The sequence below is a fragment of the Odontesthes bonariensis genome, chromosome 5, assembly GCF_027942865.1.
Source record: "Odontesthes bonariensis isolate fOdoBon6 chromosome 5, fOdoBon6.hap1, whole genome shotgun sequence".
Taxonomy (NCBI): domain Eukaryota; kingdom Metazoa; phylum Chordata; class Actinopteri; order Atheriniformes; family Atherinopsidae; genus Odontesthes; species Odontesthes bonariensis.
Window position 1 is genome coordinate 14,008,302 of NC_134510.1, and position 17,510 is coordinate 14,025,811.

The 17,510-nt window shown below is 39.7% G+C and overlaps 2 protein-coding genes across 2 annotated transcripts in view; both read left to right on the forward strand.

Annotated features, from left to right (window-relative positions):
- The window catches only part of LOC142380565 (uncharacterized), an 87,154-nt gene that overhangs the window by 46,114 nt on the left and 23,530 nt on the right, over positions 1-17,510 (forward strand). The window lies entirely within an intron of this gene.
- Positions 9,514-16,319, forward strand: LOC142379733 (uncharacterized). Its single transcript, XM_075464948.1, has 8 exons — positions 9,514-9,705; positions 10,098-10,153; positions 10,243-10,278; positions 12,904-12,973; positions 13,054-14,035; positions 14,141-14,308; positions 14,523-14,618; positions 15,386-16,319. Exons 5-8 carry the CDS (start codon positions 13,073-13,075, stop codon positions 15,698-15,700), a joined length of 1,542 nt encoding a protein of 513 aa, XP_075321063.1. The 5' UTR covers positions 9,514-9,705; positions 10,098-10,153; positions 10,243-10,278; positions 12,904-12,973; positions 13,054-13,072; the 3' UTR covers positions 15,701-16,319.

The following is a 17,510-nucleotide window of genomic DNA, read 5'->3' on the forward strand; positions in this document are numbered from 1 at the left end:
TATTTTTTCGCTTTTACTGTTTCGGTTCACCTTTTTGTATTCACATCCTCTAAATGCAAATGTCTTGATCTTGAGTGAATTCCACATGTCTTGACAACTTAGATTTAATTGGATAAATAGTGAAAGTTCAATGTTGTTGGTCGTTTGCTATACATTAGATTTTTGTTGAACATACAATTTTGCATCAAACACAGCAATGTCATCAGAGCGAATTTCATTTTAAACTTGTTGGAAACAAAAATGACAGAGAGCGAAAGATTAAGAGAGAGTGAGCAATAGAGGTTAATATGAAATGTGGTCAGCTGAAATGCCATGGCAACTGGTCAAGAGTCCACAGAGAAGGAATGTGTCTAATGAAATGTAACAATACCCCCTCTCCTCTCACCCCCCCCCCCCCCCCTCTCTCTCTGCCTCTGTGAATGAATTAGTGAGTATGTTTTATGGTTGAAGTTGCAAGGCCTGACTAGAGCTTTGTTTAGACAGATTTCAGATGTTTGGCTCATCATGTTTAGGTTTTGCTGATTGTTTTTCACACAGATTTGATAGAATAAGCAAATGTCATCTCTTGTGCTATCCTTCAAGGGTGCATCTTTTACCTCCTTCCTCACTTTATAAAAAATTCAATTTTGTTTTGAGACACATGAAATGGCGAGGTCTTTTCCATTATTTAAACCGTCATTGTTCGACTCACAAACCTTTTGATGTGAGCAGAGTGCAGTTTATGGCTAAAGAAATTTGTATGAAAGGTTAAAACACCGATATGTAAGCGAAATTCGAGAGCTACTTGCTACTTGTTTATAGAGTCTTGTCAAAAGCGACTAAATTTGAAAGTAAATTAATCCAGCGAAAAGAAGCTTCATTACTGAAATGCAGTATGTGGAGGGAATTTGATTTTGCATGTTAGTTCGCACATAAATGACTCATCTCAACTCAAACGTGCATGTAAACGATGAAATTGCATTGTAAATGCCGACTGGTACTGCCAGTATCTCCACATACACCATGCATAAATCAGCCTCTTTCTTTTTGTCTGATTATGATGCTAATATCACCACTCTAAACAAAGAAAGAATCCCAGAGATAGAAATGAGAGAAATAATACTGTCTGTGACAAATAAGGGAAAGTATGGAGGTATTATGCAGGCTATGAAACAGAGGGTGATGCTTACAGGGACGTTGCATTGGCCTGCTTATGTGATCACCTGAATTATGCACAATCTATTGTGTCCAAATATCATAAATTGATGCATGAGCACCACCTCTCCAACTCAAACATGGGCCGAAATTATTATTTATGTGGCTGCAGAGCTGCAGAGAGACAATTAGTCATATTCATATGCTGAAATTAATTGAGAGAGATGCGGGAGATAAAGACAGAGAACAAAGAAAGCTTTTTGTCACTTCTCTCCATCTGACAGGGATAATTAGATATATGAAATTGAAATTCCTCACTGGGGGGTCCTGTTGACAACACTATTTTCTGTTTCATTCTTCACCCCCCTTTCTTTTGTGTTCCTGTTTATGCTAATTTGGACCCAGTGTTTTTCCCTTACTGCTAAAAGCAGCATCCTCCCTAGCCTTCTGATTCAATCCACTGTAGACAAAGAGCAGCTTGTCAGCTTGTCAGACCCCTCCAACCCCCCACTCCACCTGTGACGCGAGGATTTAATGAGGGAATTACTTCTTTCTCTTTATGATCAGTGGAATCAAATTGATTTTATATCCACATGTTTATGCTTGTCTGGGGGGAGTTCCGACAGTATTAAAAGCAGACAGTGAAACAAACAATTGAATGAATCATAATGTTTCACACATAACTGACTCAGTCATTTAGAAGTTACTGGAAAACATTTTTTTCCCATAAAGAATTTTTTTTCATAAAGAAATTAATTTTGGAGTTATTTTTTAGGTACACTTTTATTAAGACATTTTATTTCCTAAAGTGCAAACTGCAGGCTGTCTAAAAGTATATAAATAACATTTTCTGAACATTTGTGTTTTAAATGTTAGTTATCATTTGAATGTATTTTATAAGAGGCAAAAATTGCCTTTTTTAAAAACTTAATATGGACAGTGATATCTCCTCTGTATTGTCATTGTACGTTATTTCTTATCTGCATTCTACAATCTGATGGTGAGATTCGTTTAGTTGTGAAAAATATATATTTTTTCTATTTTCATCACTGTGAATTATTGCGTTAATGTCGGGTGCACAGTCTAACGGTTTTGGCATAAAGAGGCTAACAGAGTTACTTTGTGCGAGTAAAGAGGGAGAACTTCCCTGAGGCTTCTGTACTACAACACTCAAGTTAGAGAAGATGATTATTAAACAGAGATTTGATGGAGTTTCAGGTGGGAATTCAAAGCCAACAGAAATGCTTGACTTTATGAAATTCTGCCAGGATACTGGTGTACATGACCAGGAGAGTGACAGTGAGAAATCCAGCTTCACAGAGGCGGGAACTGTGAACTTTTCTGATTGAATTCAGTAGTTTTTCTTTCATGTTTCTTTTAATGTATCCTCCAGCTCTCGGGACATCTGTGGAAGGCTGGGTAAAATGTAGCATTACTAAGTTATATGGTGTGTAATAGGAGAAACAACCCACCAGGTGATCGTTAAGCACTAGGTTCTGGTTTGGGTCCTGCTAACCCTCCAGTTGTAAATGACCACATCTACTTTGTGATGACGAATATTAGTCGACAGTAACCTACTGTAAAAATTACGTTAAATTGTTTACTAAAGTTGCTAAATTAGCAAAACAAATGCTCCGTTCACCACCGATTCTTCACAAACCCGAAATTAATTTCTCAGTGGTGGCCAGCATCTTGCTCATTTCATGGTCTCTTTGATTCCTTTCAGGTTTATCATTATAAGGCAGTGGTCCTTCATGTGCATGTGCATTTAAATTGTCAATTTCCACGCAGTGTCAACACTCCGGTGTGGATCCATATTTCTTATTGCTACATTCATTGACTGCTCTCCCCTGCGCTGCGTCAGAGCTGTGTCATTTGTGGTGTATGTGAGACATAGTTTTAGCCTAATTCTATATGTTTCTACACCTGAAGAAAAACTCTGAAATTGAGCAGGCTCACTACCTTCTAACTGCTGCCATTAATTCTGTTGATAAGCCCAGCTTTGTTATACAGCTATCATTAGCTAGTGAAATTTAGTAAAAATTGGTTATCCTATAATAGCTTGTTTAATGTTTCATAACTGAGTGGTCAATTTTTAAATCATACTTTATTTTGTTTTATTTCATGATTTTATGTCGAACACTTTGGTGTTCCACACCTTTCGGCATTCTCAGCGTCTCTGTGATTTGTCATTTGTCACTGGTTTGTATCATGTGAACCACCCTTGTAGTATCAGAGGGGAACATCTGATAAAAGAACATTGTGGTTTGAGTGGAATTATGGGTTATGTCACCTTTCACCGCAAAACTAGAAGGGGCCTCTCAATAGTTTTCCTCTTACATGAGAAACAACTGCCGTCATGTTTCTCACAACTGAGGAAACGGCAAAGTGGTACACAACAAAGCCGTACAGATATATTTGAAGTTGTTATCATGAATAGACACTTGTGTTGCTACATGGGTGAAAACTGGAGATTATCCCAAATCTCTCCTTTTATGGTGAACGCTTCTAAGGGAGTAGTCCCTTCATCGTCAGCTGCACTTTAGCTGGTGTTAAAGGGGATGTATGTAAGAAAAAAATGTATTTCTGCACAATCTTCTTAGATTTTAACTAAAAATAGTTGACAATTTCATCTTATAAAGGTATTACAGTTTGGTTTAGATCAGCACAGATGTTCATGTTGTCATGTCTGTAATGATTTTTTCTTAAATGCTTATCAAGTTGATTCGTGTGATTTAAAAGCACATTGTTTTTGCTTTATTTTCAAAAATGACTGTAATTTTCCTTAAATATATATTTTTTCCCCTCAAAGAAACTTTCAAGTGAAGATACAGTCCTGACATAATGAATTGTCCAAGAGAGAGAGAAGGGTAAAAAAACAAACAAAAAAAACGTGATTGTTAAAAGGGGAAGGAAAGCAGGATGGAGATATGAATTGAACCGGAAAGAGCCTTGTGTCTAATGCTTGCCACATTTGCTCTTGAATGAAGGTCTAATTACACATCGGTATTTGGTGCCAGCGTTCCCAGGTCCCAGCAGCCCCTGGGCCCGTGCAGGCAATGAGCGTCCAGAGCCAGCTGCCTCCCAAACACTTGCAGGTATACAGGCCGGGCTAATAGTCCTACCACAAGGGAGCCGGATGAAAGAGCAGGAAACTGCTGCCAGAAGCCCTGAAAGGGTTTATGTAAAGACAGGAGAGAGATGTAGGCATGTAGTAGTGGCTGACCCCACCTAAACTTGCCTACCTGTTTATGCTTGCTGAAATAAATCCTTACAACCAGTTTTTCCTGAACGAATTAGAGATGACAGAAACTAAATGATGAATGGTAAGATGAATATGCAGGTCATCTTTGAGGAATTACACATTTTAGTATTATGCTGTGGAAAAAACTCTTGAGCCACCCCTCATCTCTTCATATTTTGTTTCCAAGGAGCCAGACTTTCTTGCAATCTTTTAAGTTATTTCAAAGTTCTTCTCTGAACATTGACTGTTTTTTTTTTTAAGCCTGACTGAACACTGATTTATGAATCATCCAAACAAAAAAGAAATCCCTTAACTTCAGATATGGTGACACTTTAGGTACTTGGTTACTTGAAGCATGTAGCAAAGACACTTAATCTGTTCCATTTCTTTAGTTTTATCAAAGAAAAATGCTAAAGATAACACAGACTGTCAGACACAGATCTGAACCCTTATAGGTTTAATTTTTTTGTTTCCTACAGAGGAATTAGCTGAAAACATGTTATATCTCTGCACCTTGTGCAGTGTGTTCTTAAAAACTTTGAGGAAAGTTGCCCGCCACTGGCATAAAAAATATATCTACAGTAGATGAACAGGATCTGATAGTTGATGTCTTTAAGAAATAGAAAACATCTAGCAAAGATAAGACACAGGATGGGAGAGATGCATCTTGCCCTTCAGTTAATCCATCAACTGTTTGTTGAGGCCTCTTCAGGATGACCTCTGTGGAAGGGTGGCTGTAAAGAAATCATTTTTTAAGGAAGGGAAACATGGAGAAAGGTTGAGGTATGCCAAATGACACATGGCTGACGTAAAAAAGAGTTGCATCAAATCTCATGGAGGGATGAATCCTCCCCAGAGCCCGGACCTCAACATTATTGAAGCAGTGTGGAATCATCTTGACAGAAAACAGAACAGAAGGCAGCCCACATCCAAAGTCGAGCTTTGGAATGTCCTTCAAGGAGCCTTGAGAACTATTCCTGAAGACTACTTGAAAAAATGACAAGAAAGCTCGTCTAAGAGGGTTCAGAATATGCCAAATATTGACTTTCAAGCTCATTAGACCTGTACAAACACAATTATAGATTCATATATTGCATGTCTATTTATCTTTGCACATGTTTCAGTAAACCTCCACATATTTCCTGGCAATATATGAAGAAGTAAGAGTTGGCTCAAGACTTTTTCAAATTAATAAGCGTGTTGTAGTTTTACTGGAAGAATACAATAATACACCCCCTCCACCATGAACTGAGGGTTTGGGAAGTGAGAGAAGATGGTTTGGCACAAAATACTGGACTACTTTTAAAACCCGTTAATATGAATATGTTCAGAGGAACTAAGATTGTTTCTCTGTGCAGATATAATCGTTGCAAATGGCTCTGCTGAATAAACTGAGTCCAGATAAACATATGTGTCGATGATCTTCGGTTTGAGTGGCATCCATATTTATTTCCAAATATAAACACACTAGCCATCTCTCCTGCTGCCTGGTCAGCAGTGTGATGTCTAAGTCGAGGAAAAGTGAGTAATCGTCTCTCTGTGTGGGATGTGATTTTCATGAAAGAGCTAGGCAGGGTGGGACGGGAACATAGCCAATCGTGAAGACTCCAGATCCATCCTGAGGAACAGGAATTCCCACAAGCTGGATAAACATGCAGTTTGGTGGGGGGGGAGCAGGGTGCCTGATAGTCCTTCTCTCTATCTTTGAACATGGACAGCCTCTAGATATTATTATACTGTATCTTGCCATAGAAATGCACCATACATTAGGGTAATCATTAAGCCTCCCATGAGAGGGTTGGATGATTGTCCTGCTTTGAAAATGTGACAAAGTGCTGGTGCTGTGATAAGAAAGGACTGAGAGACACAGGAAGGAGGGGAAGATGGGGGGAGTCAAACATTTTGCAACCTGTAGTATTACTTCAGCTTCTTCTTGGATGGCATGTTTCATTATTTGAGTGCAAATTTAATATGGCTTCTACTGTAAGAGAACAATGTATAAGCAATGTGTAACTGTAGCTGTTCTGACAATGCCAACTGTATCAATCCAACTGAATTCATGACACGGGGCTCACTACAACCACCACGGTTCATTTAACTTTTGTGTCTTTCATAGTATCGTGCTGTTTCATTTGAGGCTAGAAGACTTTGTGTCCGCCAAGAATAACACAGGCTATATATTTCTGTCAAAATGAGAATATCATGTGTGTGTACTTTTACGCCTGTCTCTCAACAAGTGTGCTTTAAATTTTAAATAAGCACACACACACACGCACACAAACTGCCATTTGTGTTCATATGTGATTACTGTGAATCAACTCTTTGTGCATGGCTCAAGTCATAAAACAGGAAAGAAAGAACATCGTTATGCTGGTGGGGCACCTCACTAAAACGCTCCAGTGACAGAAAATGAAAAGCTGTAATTCCTCCTGTGAAGTGAAGTCTGACTTGTCGGAGTAAAGCACTTCCTATCCTTTTGTTCGGATCTCAAAGGGAATTATAGAAGAGAGAGTTAGATATGGCTGTTAATAAGACCACCGAGCCCTGACCAGATGAACGTCACAGTGATTTAGACCATGACAGTTGTATTAAAGTAATGAAACCAGATTACTATAACCTGGATTTTCAGATATTTGGGCTCACAGATGAGATGAAACTTGGCACATTTGCAGCATTTTTTAAAAGGAACATGCCAAATCTGATGATTTTTCCCATAAAACAGCAATATAACGTCATTATTATTTTTCTTAAGCAATCACTTGATGAAGTTCGTTATTGTCTTAGCAGAGCTGAAGCCATTGGCTTTCATATTGATAAGCAGAGAGGAAGCTGACGGCTGGGGAGGGGTGAGGTGGAAGCAGGGTGGTTGGGTGGGGGTGGGGTTGGGGGGGGGTTGCTTGGAGATCAATGAGCTAATAAAACAAATCGATGGCATGAAACCACAGAAAAAAGTGAAGTCATTAATTTGCAGAGACAGGATGATCCCACCAACCACATGCATTGATTAGAAATGAGGTCTGTGGAGAACCTTCAGGGGCTATCATATTAGTGGAGGGAAACAATGGGCTGGGCGGGGTAGGGGGGTTGCTTTCTCTGAGGGTTTGCTGCTGAACTGGTGCAGGAGAATAGGTTAACCGGTGGATCAATGGCCTCTTCGGGATAACTCCAAGAAGACACTGGCTCTGTGTTTGCTCTCCAAGGCACTGTCAACACAATGCCTGCAGGTGTGATGTTTTCTCTTTGCCTGTGAGTGCAGCCCCATTGATGCCCCCCCCTCCCCCTTTTTTTTCAAACCAAGTGTACTCAAGCATGATTATGATATTGAATATATCATAGAGTACAAAGAGGTCTCTGAATAAGGTCAGAGGTGAGAGGTAATGTTCCATTTTTATCAATATTATTATTGTTAATCATGATTTGTAATCAATAATATCGGACAGAGTAATACACACGGATGCCTATTACACAGTACTGTGAGAGTGGTGCATGCATGATTTGCAGTTTGGTAAATCACTACTTCAATATGGAAGCTGCAACCAGTCCTGCATTCTACAGAAGAATGATTACCTAACAAATGTCTTCACCTTGCCTCCTTGTGTGTGTCTGGTGAACAGGTTGTAACAATTGTACAGTACAGTCTCCTTACAAGCTATTAACTCTGTCCTTACTTTGGCCTTGCCTCCCGTCTTTTTGATCTGCGCGTCAAATTTTAAGAAGCTGAAATTCTTTGAAGTTTTCCATCGGTCAGGGTTTGTCTGATCTGCAGACACAGCATAGCTCTCCTGCAGCCGTTTGGCTGAAAGAGAGAAAAGAAAAGCAGGTGATGTGAGATTGACGACTTAAATACTTCATCAATCAATGCTGCAGCCAATGTGTTGTTTGGTGATTGGTGGAGAATTCAGGCAATCCATCTTTCCTACCAGCAACTGGCATTCAAGATTCTCTTCAGGTTCTCCATGCATTGCTTTTATTTCTTTATTTCCAGGGTTAACCTAGGCTGGAGATATATATATATATATATATATATATATATCTCCAGCCTAGGTTAACCCTATATATATATATGTGTGTGTGTGTTTGGTGGGGGATAAGGGTCCTCACTTTCCTTTCATGTCTGCTGCAGCAAATTGCACACTAACAAGTCAGTCTCTGATCGGTCTTCACATGCTCGAGATGCTCACTGAATCATAACGCAACAATTTGAATTGTATGTTTGCTGTCAGTTCAGTTCAGTTTTCAGTTTCATTTATATAACTTCAAATCACAACAAATGTCATCTCAGTGCAATGTGGAACATGTATTTCACAGTAGGCTCACCCTGCAGTGTGCCCCACTGTGTCTGTTTTTTTTCTTCATCCCATTGCCTCCTTCTCCATGCTGGGATTATGGAGAGTATTACCAAGATGGCAGACAGTTTACTGTACAATGGCTTCGGAAGATGTACTTTTACTCGTAGGTTGTTTTGTTGATTCTGATGGGAAATAGGCTACTCTGGGGAGCTAGGGAACGTCAATTAACTAGAAAGCTAAATAGAAAAAGTGGCCAAACCGGGGGGAGGAAGAAATCCTCACTCATGCACATCTCTCAGCTGGAGATGTGCATGTGTGAGTTTCTTTTTTTTTTCTTTTCTTCAGCACTTGTTCTTTATTTACTCCCAAAACGTTTGAATTATGAGCTCACACAAGCACTGAACCATTTATTTTTCGGCAAACATGATTAGATCTACTATACAAACACACACACACACACACACACACACACACACACACACACAGACAAGAGGCACAGTATGTCCTCTCATCTGACACCATACCTGCTTGCACCCTCTGGCTGATCCAGTCTACCAGTGTCTCTGTCTAAAAACCAAGTAAGCTGTGAACCACTTACACTGTAAGCCCGAACAGTACTACCAACTCATAACTATTACTGGCAACTAAATCAAAGTGGGCTAATTAGTTCACCCGACACTGAAACATTAAGTATTCTCAACGATTAATATCGTTTTGATTTCACAGGGCTTAGTATGTCTAAGTGAACACTATCAATTAACTTGAAAAGTCTTAGTTAACATGCGTGCGTGAGGGGACGTGACGTCTGACGTCACTACATCCAACTTTTCAGGGCACGCATCAAGAAAATTCAAGATGGCTGGACCTTAGCGAGGGACGCAACGGAGCCAAGAAAGGAGAAAAAACATTTATTTTTTATCAAAAAACCTGCACAACAACGCACATTTTTTCGCCGTGCTGTTGCAAAATTATATTTTATCCGTGTTTTGTGTTCCGGGGGACCCCGACTTCAGGATTTTAACGTTTCGCGCGTTTATGGTGAGTAACGTAACGTTACAAAAGTTTGGCAAAAGTTCAATAGCCTACATATACCGGTAGTTATATTTAGCTAGACGCAGTGAATGTTTGTAATGAAGTTGCATGCTACGATTCTAGACATATTTCTAACTGGTTTAAACTTAAGCTTACTTTGTAATTATCGGCAGTGTCGCTACTAGGCCTAGGTCGCTAACGTTACTTCTTTACTGTTAACAACGAAACGTTAAGGGCAGTGGTAAGAGCCGATGATACCCTAGTCCCTCATGCAGTTTACCGTTTGTCTCTATCATAAATGGTTCAGAAGTTGTTTAATGTTGTGCATGTCTACAGGATTAAAAGTTGCAATACACTACATAATCATTTAACTGTTTGTGCTCTCTGTAATGTTATAGTACCATAGAGCGGTTGGAGAAAATTGCCATTCTGAGAAACGGTGTTGGTGAATTTGGTGAGTATGTGTTATTTAAAAACACCATTTGGTTATGACGTTCAGCACGATTTAGAAATAAATTACATTTGTTTATTCTCTCCCTGCAGGATTTGTGCGACCTCTTTTGCTTGCCCCAGTTCAAGGTAAATGGATTGGAAGTGCAAGTTGTGCTCTGTATCTTTGGACACACGTGCAAAGTTATTTAGGCATTATCAGTTGCACCATAACCACTTCTCAAGAGTTAGCCCTCTACCATGTTTGTACACTGACTGCATTTGTACTTTCCAATCATTTAATGCAGTTAAAGCTCATTTGTCACGGTGTCATAGTGATACAGGCAGAATAAATGTGACTGATGGTTCACAGTCAGGAAGTGCATTTCTTACATGTCACTTGTGTGGCACCAAGCAGACATTTTCTGAGGCATCACTATTTTCTCATTTAAGGGGTCATTTAAGAAATCACGAGGTGGTAGTATGCCCATACAGTAACTGCAGTTACAGTACAAATGCATACTCGTCCTTCAATGCACACAAAAGCCGAAACCATGCAGGCAGTTCAGATTTTGATACGAACATTGTATGTTCAGAAAAGAATGGTACGCCGGACACACCTACTGGTGAAAATGTTGAGGAGGGACCTGCTCAGTGTGAGAGCATGGACACCATTGACCCTGTTGAGGTAGAGAGTCAGTGTGACACAGACACTTTAAGAGAGCAGCTGCACCAAAGTTTAGCATCACTATTCTTAAAGATGAAAACAATTCTTCATGTGTCTGACCTGGCAACTCAGGACATAGTGGAACATCTGACACAAATATTTTCCCTGTCCCAGCCTCTAGTCAAACAATCTCTTAGAGAAGTCTTAGAACATCATGATATCTCTGTCAGTGAAAATACTCTAGATGATATAGTTACTGCTGTTCTGGAAAGCAACATTCTTGTAAATGCTACAGCCAAAGGTAGAGAGTTATCTTCAACTAAAAGAAGGAAAACATTTGTCGAGAAAAACTACCCTGTGGTGAAGCCTGTAGAGTATATGCTGGACCCAGGACACACAGCAGTCTATGTTCCTATTCTTGACATGATTCAGAAAATGTTCAAACATACAGACATTCTGGACAAAATTCTGGAAACAAAGATGTCACAGGAAGGCCTTTTCATGAGCCACCAAGATGGCTCATACTATAAGGAGAATGAATTATTCTCTTTGTCAGATGATCTAAAGTTGCCACTAATTTTGTACATTGATGATCTTGAAATAGCAAACCCCCTTGGAACATCACGGAAGATCCATAAACTATGTTCAGTCTACTGGGTATTTGCCGATCTGCCTAGTAAATATAGATCATCATTGCATGTGCTTCAGTTGGCAGCATTATGTAAGGTGTCTGACGTTCAGTGGGTTGGGTATGAAAGACTGTTTGGTCCTCTGTTACGAGACATCCAAACTCTTGAGCAAGATGGTGTTTTTATTGAGTCCATTGGTAAAGCCATAAAGGGAACAATCTTGGTTGTTGTGGCTGATAATCTTGCAGCTCATGCATTAGCAGGATTTACAAAGTGTTTTAGAGCTCAGTATATATGTAGATTCTGCACAGCTACCAAAGACCAAATTCAGGCTCATGATGTTGGGAGTGGAGAATTCATTGTGCGGACAAAAGCCAGTCATGATGTTGATGTTGATGCTGCACTGCATGGGGTTAGTCAGAGTGGTGTTCATGGAGTTTGTGTTCTGAGGCAGGGTCTACAGTATTTTCATACAGTCACAGGCTTCCCGCCAGATATCCTGCACGATCTTCTTGAGGGCATTGTGCCCGTAGAGCTGGCCCTGTGCATTGGGAAAATGATCCATCATAAATACTTCACTCTGGAGTATTTAAACAGAAAAATTGTTTCATTCCCATACAAGCACAGAGACAAGGTTGACAGACCTCAGCCTATCCCAAAGACCTTCAGTGTGAAGAAAACGATTGGTGGCAATGGCCATGAAAATGCTACTTTGCTCAGGCTACTTCCATTGATCATTGGTAGTAAAGTTCCAGAAGAGGATAGAGCATGGAGTGTACTCATGGATTTGAAAGAGATAGTAGAGCTGATGATTTGCCCAGTGTTTACAGATGAATCCATCCAGTATTTGCAAATGAAGACACAGGATCATAGACACATGCTGCAGGAAGTCTTTCCTGATTTCACACTCAGACCAAAGCATCACTACACTGAGCATTATGCTGACCTCATACGTTGTTTTGGACCTCTTGTCCACTTGTGGACGATGAGATTTGAGGGAAAACACCGCTTTTTCAAGCGTGTTGTACATGACACACAAAACTTCAAGAATGTTTTAAAAACACTAGCAAACAGACACCAACAAATGATGGCATACTCTCTCAGTGCCCCATCCTTCTTCCAACCTCACCAGCAGACATCAAGTGTCTCGTCTGTGATGGTATCAGGGCTTCCTGATGTTGCAAAGGCATATGTGGAACACATGACAGACAGCAGCATGATTTACAGCACATCAGTTGTCAGTGTTGATGGAACTGATTATGGTGTGGAGATGTTTGTGTCTGTGGGACAGGAGGGAGGATTGCCTCAGTTCTGCAAAATTGAACAGATTCTCCTTGTCGATAACCAGATCGTCTTTCTTTGCAAGACACACACATCATATTACATTGAGCATCTGAGATCTTATGAACTTTCACCAGGGAACTCGACTGTCCACCTTTTAAAGGAGCTCAATGACACCTTGCCTCTCTCTGCATACAGAACAGATGGAAGACTGCTCTTAACACCAAAACGGTTCATACTACTAGACTGAAATCTCAGCTCATTCAAGGTAAATGGCTAATAACTTTGTTCAAAGATCATTCTTAATCACAATCAAACTAACTCTATTTACTTTTTTTGTTGTTGCAGTATATCAACACATCAAGATATGGCTGCTCCGCAGAAATTTGTGCTCCGTGTATGTGTTGCAACAGATGTTGCCATGAAGCTCATTCTAACCGAGCGACCACAGTCAGTAGAAGAGCTCAAACATTTAATGCAAGAGAAGTTTAAGCCAAGGCTGGACTGTGACTTTACCCTTCAATATGAAGATCCTGACTTCGATGGACAGCTCAGTGTTCTTACAGATATTCAGGAACTCCCTGAAAAAGGAACACTGAAAGTGGTGAGATCTGAAAGTGATGGATCCTCCACTGGAAGCTCCGACACAGACATACTCCCACATGTACCTTTAAGACAGCGTCAGAAAAATTGGCCAGATTGTTTCCCTGTGCCAACTTTTTCTTATGAAGTTGAGCATGTTTGTCAACAAGGAAATGCTGCCTTTGAAAGTTCTGGGAAGACACTGAAATTAACAAGAGCCCAAAAACAAAATATCCTGGAAAATATGGCTGAAACAATGTACAGCTTCAAGCCATATCCACATGACAAGGAAGTGGGTATGGCTGCTGAAGCTCTAGTAGCAGCTCATCCATGCCTCCGAGAACATGGGAGTAAGAATGGATGGTATGGATGGAAGGTGGCCTTGAAGTTCAAGATGGGGAATTTTCGCACTAAGTTGGCCAGATCTGGTTGTGCAGAAGTCTCCATCAATGCAGGCAAGAGGAGCCGAACCAACCCTGAAAATGATCATCCTCATTCCAACATCAAAAGAGCCAGAAGAGCCGAGGTGAATTTTCTGCCTAACTTCCCCAGAGGAGAGAATGAGGCAACCTTGGAGGAAATGAGAGCACAAATCAAACAGGAGACTGAAAAGACTGAGAGAGACCAGGTACTGATAGAAAAGCTTATGCAGACAACCTTTGCTCTACGCCGCCAATACATTGTTCAAGGAAGTCCACGGGTTCGGGAATTGCTGGATAACTGGCCGGCCCTGCAAATGCAGTCACAGGTAAATAAATAGTAGTTAATAAAAGTTATTGATATTTAACATTTCATGTAGAAGATCCCTGACAACTCACCCTTTTTTTACACCTAAATAATTATTTGTGTACAGGTGTTTGCAGAGTTCCATCGCATTACAAACGTGAATCTACGCAACCAGTTTTACTGTGAACTTGACCGATACACACCAAAAATAGTTGCACTGTATCGACAGAAGTCCTCAAGGACTGGAAAGGGAGCAGAAGCACTACGAGAGATGCTAAGAATTTATGACTTGGAGGTAAGTTTATGTTTGACTTTTCCATGGGGACAATGCTGATCATATAATGTGTTATCATTACAGATTTCATATGCCTTGATAGTCAGTCATCCTGCTGAATCATAGATTACTATTTTTAACATAACTAAAGCATTACATTGTTATACCAGTGACAGGGACTGGGCTTGCTGGCAAAATATTTCTATAAAGATTTTTTTCTTTTTTCTCAATCTAGGAAGAACATGACATCAACATGCGACGCAGTCTGGCTCTTCGTGCACTTCCAGCGTATCTCCGGGAGGATGACACTGAATTCTTCAAAACCTGTAACGTAAGTATTGGGGTTTCAGACGAGTATCTGCCAGTCACACACAACACACACACACACAAACAAACATCTGCATCCAGAGCTATGCTTCACTCTCGCACACACAGTGACTGATCTCTCTGTGCTTGGCTTGACTCTAGCTCACGTTGCTCTCTTCAGTACTCCTTAGGTTTTCTTCAGCTAGCCTCTATCTCGGTTTCTATGATATTTAAAGTTACTTAGGCTTCAATCTGCCTCCTCATGCTCCACTCCAATATCATATTTCTACAGCATTACATATATATTACGTGAAGTGAGGAAAACTTTTACTTCATGGGGTCATTTTGAGTTTCTACAACCTAATGACTGATTATACTTTTTTTTTTTTTTAATGTTGATCACCCTGCTAATGATCTATAGGATCGGTTTTCCCTTTCAGCATGTGTAAATAGATAGTAGCAACCAATTCTTGTGAAGGTGATCCATGCATGTAGCCATGGAACTGAACCCTCCACTGTATCTAGACTATAAGATGACAGACTGAGACCCAGCATCTGATGAAATGACAGTTTCAGTCTGAAGAGGAGAGGAGAGGAGAGGAGAGGAGAGGAGAGGAGAGGAGAGGAGAGGAGGAATAAGAAGGAGAGGAAAAAGGGGAAGGGAACAATGATATTTAAAGTCACTTGGTGAACTTGTTAAGGAAGGACTAATATATTTTGGCTCTTCAAACAAGGATTGTGTCACATCCTTCTGGATTGGTCATTATAATTGATTTTTCTTGTGTTTTGCAGGGTGAAGATGAGATGGAGACCACTGACACACCGCTAGCGCTCGTCTCTGTGGTCCCTGACTCCACTGGTCCCATCAGCTTCAGCCCTGAGAACATATCCATTGTGATAGAGGATGAAGTTGTTATGAGCCAGCTTCCCAGGTTGGCTGATGCATTTGTGGTGCTGCTTGGTTTAATCTATGCATTACACTTAGATTATCCAAAGAAACTCACTCACACATTCACATTCATCCAGAAAGTGCTGATGTGTCTGGATGATAACAAACCATTGAAACCATGCATATTCTCCCTGAAAAATGATTTGTTAAAGGAATGAACAAGCTGAGAAATGTGAATTCATGTCAGCAACGTTATTACAGCCATGTTCTATTGTTAATTCTTAGATTTGTCTGATATTATAGACTGTTCAAATGTTGAAAAGCACTGTTGAAAGCACTTTTGTGTATGCCTAGTGGGCTTTTTATAATTTTCGAACGAGGTGAATTTTTTGTTTATTTTATTGTACTGCCTCCTTGACCTCATTGATCAGTATGCCCACATTTTAAATGGCAATTCAGTTATTTATTTATATTATATTTTCTTTTAATCTTTTTTTATTTGGTATGTTTGTCATTTTCCACATTTGCACAGATTTAGATGTCTATGCTGCTACTTTTATAAGATCTTTTTTTATTATAATTTGAGAAAATACAGTGCAGAGAAGGGGGAAGTTTGTTCATCCCCAATGATTCAAAATGGGCTGCTAAAATATATATTTGGAAAAAAAAAAAAAAAGGTTTGACGCCAGGTGTTGCACTTAAAGTGATGGTTCGGAGTAGATTCACCCTGGGGTCATTTGAACCGTGACATCCAGCCAAGTAGCCCACCCGTAGTTATTTCGATATTGGCTGAACATCAGCTGAGTTACTGAGTTTTCCCGAATAGTTTAATACAAGGGTTAATGGAGCCTGGCAGTATCTCCAAAATTACCACACTAAAATCACATGCCATGACACCAAACTTCTACAGTAGTACAAATATGGTCTGTACTCACAAAACGATGCATTTGGAAGTTTGAAAATAGTCCAGGAGTTTATTATTATCAACACAAGCCTGATAGCTTCTCTACTGCTAAAGCTGCATCGACGTCACTTCCTCATCTTACTTTGAAGCTCCCAGATCAAGGAAGTGACGTCGACGCAGCTTTAGCAGCAGAGAAGCTATCAGGCTTGTGTTGATAATAATAAACTCCTGGACTATGTACAAACTTCCAAATGCATCGTTTGGTGAGTACAGACCATATTTGTACTACTGTAGAAGTTTGGTGTCATGGCATGTGATTTTAGTGTGGTAATTTTGGAGATACGGACCAGGATCCATTAACCCTTGTACGAAGCTATTCGGGATAACTCAGTAACTCAGCTGATGTTCAGCCAATATCGGAAAAACTTCGGGTGGGCTACTTGGCTGGATGTCACGGTTCAAATGACCCCAGGTTGAATCTACTCCGAACCATCACTTTAAATGTTATTTGACATTTCACAGTTTTACTAAGCCTGATATATTGTTCTGAAAAGAAAAAAAATATTAAAATGTAACAGTTGTTAATGCCTTTTTTTAGAGGCTGGTTTTAAGGTGCTGTTTTATACCATAATAAATTGGAATTCTGACAGTAACACTTTAGTCAAGAACCTTTTATTGCATGGATGATGTTTCTCTTGCACAATCATACATGGTTACAGTTCTACAGTTATATGTACACAACTATATAGGCACAACTGAATTTGCACAGTTACTTTTTTTGGCATGTCTTTCGGGGGCAGAACCTCTCAGAAAACACAGGTCTCTGAAAAACAGGGCGTCTTGTACATTTTAAGCTGGCAAGTGTTAAATATTTTAAGTTCATAAGGTGTAATATTTTGAGTAGATACTATTTATATAATATACATTGTGTTTCGTTAATTTTTTCAAGTCCATGTAATTTAGTTTTTATAAGTATGAAGAAGAAGTAAATTTTAAGTTAAGGAAATTTAAAAATTAATGTCAACTGAACACATATTTTTAAAGTTTAATGTAACTCAAAAAATTTATCAGGATAACTTAAAACTTTTTATGTAATCAGTTACCACAAAATTTTTGAGTTTTCT